At 36.1% G+C, this 7812-nt stretch overlaps 1 protein-coding gene across 1 annotated transcript in view; it reads left to right on the top strand.

Annotated features, from left to right (window-relative positions):
• The window catches only part of pgap6 (post-glycosylphosphatidylinositol attachment to proteins 6), a 16558-nt gene extending 10248 nt beyond the window's left edge, over window positions 1-6310 (top strand). The window contains exons 12-13 of the mRNA XM_079812525.1: window positions 316-432; window positions 2585-6310. Of these exons, the coding sequence (XP_079668651.1) occupies window positions 316-432; window positions 2585-2878 (411 nt within the window). The 3' untranslated portion in view covers window positions 2879-6310. The remainder of the gene's footprint in view (window positions 1-315; window positions 433-2584) is intronic.
• The last annotated feature ends 1502 nt before the right edge of the window (window positions 6311-7812 follow it).

Raw genomic sequence — 7812 nt, 5'->3', positions numbered from 1 at the left:
TCTTAGAATGATTTTAGATTGAATGTAGGCCATCCATTGTTAATATTCTCATTCTTCTAATGTCAGATTTCAACCAGTTTCTGGGATTCATTTCAATAGATTGTCTTTTTCAGACTGCGAGGGAAGTTTTTGGTTCTGAAACTGTTTACATATTACATCGAAAAAGATTTATTTGAAAAGAACAAGGTCATGTGATATGACCCCTTTAACATGCATATTCACAACACTTTAATTAGTAATTATTTACTTAATAATACTTCAGGTATGTGTAGCATGTCAGTTTTAATAATAGCTTTGATTTTTCTTACATTGCAGCTATTGTTTATGATGGGCACTCTTGTCATTTCCATGGCGATGCAGTTGGACCGCAGGGGGCTGTGGAACCTTCTAGGCCCTGTCCTCGTTGCTTTGATCATTATGGTCACTTCCTGGGTGAGCTTGACTTTTCCATTACTCCAAAACATTATGGCCTGCTTTCACAGAAAGGGCTAAAATTAAGCCAGGATTAGGCCTTGATTAAATTAGGACATATAAGTAGCTTTTATAAACATGCCTTAAAAAGAACATAACTTGTGTGCATCTTGAGACAAAACAATAGCTCTGACATATTTTAAGATATTAAGTAAAAACAGTTCAAAAGTGTTTTAAGCCTTGTCTGTGAAACCGGGCATATGTATTTTGTTGATACCAAGTCAGACTAGTGATAGTATTTTATTTTTTTAATGTAAATACACTACTGTTTTAAATAAATTAATACCTGTATTCAGCAGGTACGCATTGATCAAAAGTGACCGTAAAGATGTTTATAATATTACATAAGATTTCTATTTCAAATAAATGCTGTTCTTTTAAACTTTCTATCCATCAAAAAATCATGAAAAAAGTACCATGGTTTACATAAAAATACTAAGCAGCACAGTTTTCAAGTGAGATGTTTCTTGAGCAGCAAATCATCATATTAGAATGATTTTTGAAGGATCATGTGACACTAAAAATTGGAGTAATGATGCTGAAAATTCAGTTTTGCATCAGAGAAATAAATTACATTTTAAAATATATTCAAATAGAAAACAGTCATTTTAAATTGTAATAATATTTCACAATATTACAGTTTTTACTGTATTTTTTATAAATTAAATACAGCCTTGGTGAGCAGAAGACTAATGTAAAAAAGGTATTTTGAATGATAGTCCATATATATATATATATATATATATATATATATATATATATATATATATATATATATATATATATATATATATATATATATATAAAACAGATACAGGGTTTCTGTTATTTGATATAATTAAATGCATTAAAAAGTTAATTTAAAAGCAGATTTAAAAGTTATTTTTGTAAAAATAAATAAATAATGATCTACACCCACTGCTTACTTTGAATTAGTACTTTGAAGTTTTTCTGAGTTTTTGTTTTACACAGGGGAAATTAAATCCTATCAGATTCAACTTTTAAGTTCAAACTACACACTATTTTTGTCTGTTACGATAGTCACTGTGTCAAATTATGCGATTTTTGACTCCTAAATTCTTGTCGTGTCGTGGACAAGAAGCATGCAGGGACTACACGTTGCTTCCCAACCAATCATTGTTTGCCGTCTTTAATGACGTGCCTGATGTCATCGAGAAGGCGAAACTAGCGACTGACTTCTTGAAACAAGAGTGTAACGGTAAACACCCAGTAAACACCCTCAGACTGTTAACCTTAGAGTGAATTCAGATTGAATTTAGGCCATCCATTGTTAATGTTCTCATGCTTCTGAGGTCAGATTTCAATCAATTTCTGAGATTAATTTCAATAGATTGTCTTTTTCGGACTGGGAGAGAAGCACCAATACCATCGTCTCTCTTTCGTTTCGCCATGTTTGTAAACTGTGTATGGAAGAGCCTCTGTGCTCCTTTTGGTCAACTTCACAGATGTGACTGATGACCTTGTGAAGGACTGAAAAAAATTAAACAGCTAGGCAGCATCCGAAATTGCATACTTCCCTACTATATAGTAGGCGAAAAACTGAATGTGACAAGAGTAGTATGTCAGAATTCACAGTATTCATAAAAGAGCAGGGAAAAGTACCCGGATAACATACTTCCTATGAGATTCTGAAGTGTGCATACAATGGACAATTTACTATTCCATAGGCCACAGGACGGGAGAGGATTTGTGAATGGCAGTGAAGCGACTTAACTGACACTGGTAGGTCACATGATAATGACAACAAGGTGAATGTAGTATGTCCAGATTATATTCATACTATATAGAACGTACTTTATTAGTGGTTGTGAAGTAATGACTTATTCAAAATAAGTACTACTCAAGAGTGTGTGATTTCGGATGTAGCCCTAGTCTGTCTGTCGGGACGTCGTGAAGCGTCACAGACGCAGTGTCGGTTGTCATCCACTATGACACACATACGAGATAAAACGATCGATTCTTGCGTCCAGACGGCCATTGTCATTCAAGGCTTGAATCGTGTGGTCTGAACCTGGCATAAAGCTCACTCAAGTTCACTTGTCATAGCATTTTTTAAATATTTCCTGTCCTGTTTATTTGTGTCACCCGACAGGTTTATCGAAGTGTGAAACGCCGTCAATGTTACCCTCCATTGTGGCGTCGATGGGTGTTGTTCCTGCTCCCAGGCATTGTTTCTGCATTGATTGGAGTGTGTGTTTACGTCTTCGCACAGACCGATAGCAACTACTACTACACTCATTCCATATGGCATGTCATGGTGGCCACAAGCGTGGTCTTCCTCTTACCTCCCCGTGAAAAACACACCCCCCCCTGGGGCTGGACGAACAAAATCTGTAACTACAGGAGATGTAAAAATGAGAAGGTAGAGCTTTACACTGACACCTAAACACACTGGTACTGATATTTGCACAAACCCTGATGGATTTTCATGTGCATTTTTACAGTTTTACAAATGTTAGCGGTTTGCTTTATGAAAGACGTCAAGCTTTACGGTTAAGATACTCTACTGATGTCAAAACCACTGCACTGCAGGTGTAGTGTACGTTTATAACTACTTAAAGGGATGGTTTACCCAAAAATTTCGTATTTTTTTTACCGTCATTCTAAACCCATAAACCAAATCAATGGAACACAACAGGAGATTTTTGAGTCATAGTGACCACATCAGTCAAGTGAAGATTATCTGTGAATAACGACTTGATTTGGTCTATTTCTCACACAAAGTTATTGTACAACTACAGAAGTTATATAGACTACTTTTATGGTGCTTTTTTGGCACATTATTATTTTTGAATGACATGAGTGGGTGAGTAAATAATGCTATAATTTTTGTTTTTGAACAAACTCTTCCTTTAAACATGATGCATTTACATCTTAAAAATGAGTGTTTTCACATAAATAATTTGAATGATAAAGTAAATGATATAATCGAAAGGCAACTTGAATGTCATTTGACCCTGATCACTCCAATAAAGGGATAGTTCACCCAAAAATGAAAATTACCCCATGATTTACTCACCCTCAAGCCATCCTAGGTGTATAGACATTCTTCTTTCAGATGAATACAATCTGAGTTATATTAAAAAATGTCCTTGCTAATGCAAGCTTTATAATGGCTGGCCAAAATTTTAAGCTCAAAAAAGTGCATCCATCCATTATAAAAGTAATCCATATGGCTCCGGGGGGTTAAATGGGAGAAGCGCTACACTTTGGCCACATCCACACGAAGCTAGATTATTCCCTATCCGTTCTTTTTTTCGCCTCGCCTCAAGAAATATCTGCGTACACATGAAACCACTGAACCCGACTCAAAACAATGTAGTATACATGCCAGACCAGTATGTAGCGCTGTAATTCTGCCACAGAGATACACTAAAAACGGAGAAGAAGACTTGGAGCATGCGTGAGACGTGGGCTGTGTCCGAAAACCTAGGCAGCTGACTCGTTGCCTCGCTGCCTTATCAGACAATGGCTTGTAAGGCAGCGTTTGTGCATGAAGGCACCTCACGAAACTAATTTCGGACAGACTTCTTAGGCAGCATTACCGTTTAATGACCTACAGCAAAATAGAGAGAGCTTTGGTGAGAAATAAACAAATATTTAATTACTACATTAGTAATTTCTAGCTAGAAATTACATCAGAAGTAAAAAACGTATATTTACACACAAACTGACCAGCAAACGCAACTTTCGGACACCATCTTTTTTTTCCAGCTCAACTGTCACAGAATGGAAAGCACAGGATTGTGGGATATCAAAGGCAGCGAAGGATACATATATGCTGCCTTCAAAACTCCATCAGATGAAGGTCTCTCAGGAGACAGGAAGTGAAGCTAACATTAGATTCGGACTTGCCTTGGTGCATTCCTGCCTTGAAATGTGTCCTCCGAAGGCAGCATTTTCCAGGTTTCGGACGCAGCCGTGGTGTGATGACATCACCGTTTCACAAAATATACGGATTGGCGGTACACACGAAAGCGCAAGGGTGTGGGTTTCAGATTTATCCACTCTGGGACCCGGTTTCAGGCTCCCAAACCGCTGGATCCATCTGGACAAAACGCTGATACGATGCAATTTGTTTTACGTATACAGCTAAACACGTCTCCGAGTGGACGGGGCCTTTCTGTAGTTCAAAAACACTTACGTCTGACGTCATAGTTACGCCATTTGCACTTTCTTCGTAAGTTGAATACAGAAGCTAGATATTTTACTTTGTAAAGTTTTAAATATGGATATTTTTCTTTCACAAACCCATCGAATCACTTCGCTTCAATTTTTGGGCTGCCATTCACTGCCATTATAAAGCTTGGAAGAGCCAGGATATTTTTTATATATTTTATATTCTGATTGTACTCGTCTGAAAGAAGAATGTCATATACACCTAGGATGGCTTGAGGGGGAGTGAATCATGGGCTAATTATTGGGTGAACTATCCCTTTAAGCTCTTTTTTTGAGTTTTAGTTTACAGTATGAAGAATCAGTTTATGGAATTACTTTCACAACAATTGTTTGTTCTTTGTGAACAAAAAAAGTAATCGTCACTCTAGCTCACTTTTGAGAAAAAAAAAACTACAGATTTCTAGGTTTATTCAGCACTTTCATCATTTGATTTATGAGTAGCCCCAGATAGAATCTGCACCCACAGAACAATTTTTTTCCCCTCTATAGAAACATTTTAGGGTGAAATATCCCATTAAATAACACTTTTTACTTCAGTTAAATCCACTTCACAGAATTTCCTTTCAAAACTAGCATAGAATTTTAGGGGTGGAAAACCTGCAGATTCTGTTTGGTCCTACTTATGACGTTCCAGATGATTTTGGGCATTGTCTACAAAGGACTGTTGTCCGTCTCGGAGCTGGTGTTTGCTTGCCTACACTGGAGAACAGGCACAGTAGTTCTTAGTTTAACAGCTAAACATGTTCTACACAATTATTTCTACCACTGTCAGGAATGTACAAGAAAATACCTCCCTTCTTCTTCCCTAAAAGCCTTGATATTTTCTCTTGAGATGTTGCTCTTAATTTTCCAAGGGGAAGAACATTTTACACTTGCTTAAAATTGTGCTTGCTTGAGCCAGTATGTAAAATTGTGCTTGCTGTATGCCAGTATGAAATACTACAGATGTGAGTGTTTGTAATGAGAATCGGACATACTGATGACCTGATGTATTTAGGATAAAACCTCTGTATTGGTCAAGACTTTTATAGATATGCATAAATCTGTTCTTCTGACCCTCAGGCCATTTTAAACTTGAAAAGGCATCTGTGGACGTTATTTATAGGTTTAAATTTACATTGCAACTGTCCTTTTAAAACTCATGTAAATCATTGTCGTGTTTTTCCACTTAATTGTAACAGCAAGGCAATTCATCTCTTGGTTTTCCAGAGGAGGTCAAGTGTTAAGTTGAGTTTGGAGGATGATGTTTTACAATGTTTTATATGCATTTTGTATTGGAAAAAAAAAAGCCTAACTGAGATATGTTAATACGAGTTTAATTTATAAAATGATAATTTATACAAATCTGTGAATCCCCCCAAATTTCTACTTCTTTCTTATGGGATTTAGTTTTGATTTAATATTGATTACCATGACAATCCCTGTTCTTGTTTGTGTCTAATGGAAGGCCTTGTATATTGCACAAATATGCACTTATATTTGAGAGTGAGAATGAAGCAGTGCAATCACAGTCAATATGTTTATGTTTGTTGTTGTTTTTAAGTGATTTTTTCTCTTAATTCCTGCCTCCTTTTGTCCTTAAAATGTTCTGTAATCTATATGCCAATAAATGGAGAAATAAAAATTTAAATGATTATTTAAAACTGGCTACTTTTTTCATTTTCACAGCTTTTTTGATCAATGTTAAACTTTATACTTTAGGTTTTACACGAACATAGTTTAACATCAAATGAGCTAATACTATTTAATGTAACGCATTACTTTTTCATGTACAACAAAATATCTGAGTTACTTTTTCAAATAAGCCATGCAATTTACTTTGTTTTCCCATTTATTGAATATTAAACAGAGAAACTGGGAGTAAGTGCAGAGGAATTGTGTGCTGTGTAAGCATGATGGTTATTGTAGTTCTTCAAAGTTTTTTTTAATGTATTTTTATGCTATAAATCAAGTGAAATGCTAACTCAGAATATGACACAAACCCTCAATAAGTAAATATGTTAAATAATACTTTATGTATTTAATCTCACTTTATTAACCGTTGTCTTTGCTGCTGACCTTCGATTATCCATTTCAACCATGCTAGTAAAAATTACTTTAGATAAACGTAACAATTAGGTTTCATTTTTGAAAACGTACTACCCCTGGGTCCTATTCTTCTGCAATCCAGAATGGCTGCACAGCTGGAGGTTTTGTTTGAGCTGCGCCCTCTCCTGTACATGTGTGAATTTGCATTTCCTTCTGAATGAGGCTTATTCGTTTCTGATTTACTAACAGCTTGCACCAGCGCAAACCCTCTTTCTGCGTTAAAAAACTAATGTCAGGATTTACGGAAGACATGCAGTGATAAATTAGCACTGAAAAGGCATGGACAGAGTTATTTTTGCAGCTGAACTTATTGCATATGCATTTGTAGGAGTTTCCCTTTCAGGCGCAACATTTATGGGAGGAGAGTTTTTAAAAGGATTATTCACCCAAAAATAAAATTTGATGTTTATATGTTTACCCCCAGGGCATCCAAAATATAGGTGACTTTGTTTCCTTTGAACACAAATGAAGATTTTTAACTCCAACCGTTGCAGTCTGTCAGTCGTATAATGCATGTGAATGGTAACAAAATCAATGAGAGTAAAAAAAACCTGCACAGACAAATCCAAATTAAATGATTATTTACATATCATAAATTGCCACTAATACACCACTATGTCCAACAGCCTTGAGCGTGCGATCACTTCCAGCGCTTGCGTAAACAACGCCAGATTGTGTACAGACCTCACACACCGGAAGTGATCGCCCGCTCAAGGCTGTTGGACATGGTGTATTAGAGGTAAAAAAATTATATAAATACTGTTCGGTTTCTCGCACAAACCGATCGTTTTGTAAGACATCAATTTGTCGTCACGAGCCGCAGGGTTTAATTTGGATTTGTCTGTGCAGGTTTTTTTACTCTCATAGATTTTGTTACCATTCACATGCATTATACGACTGACAGACTGCAACGGTTGGAGTTAAAAATCTTCATTTGTGTTCTACTGAAGAAACAAAGTCACCTATATCTTGGATGCCCTGGGAGTAAGCAGATAAACATCAAATTTTCATTTTTGGGTGAACTATCCCTTTAATGAATCACGCAAGGTGATT

The sequence above is a fragment of the Gobio gobio genome (assembly GCF_949357685.1).
Source record: "Gobio gobio genome assembly, chromosome: 3".
Classification (NCBI taxonomy): Eukaryota; Metazoa; Chordata; class Actinopteri; order Cypriniformes; family Gobionidae; genus Gobio; species Gobio gobio.
This window is presented reverse-complemented; position numbering and strand designations above follow the sequence as displayed.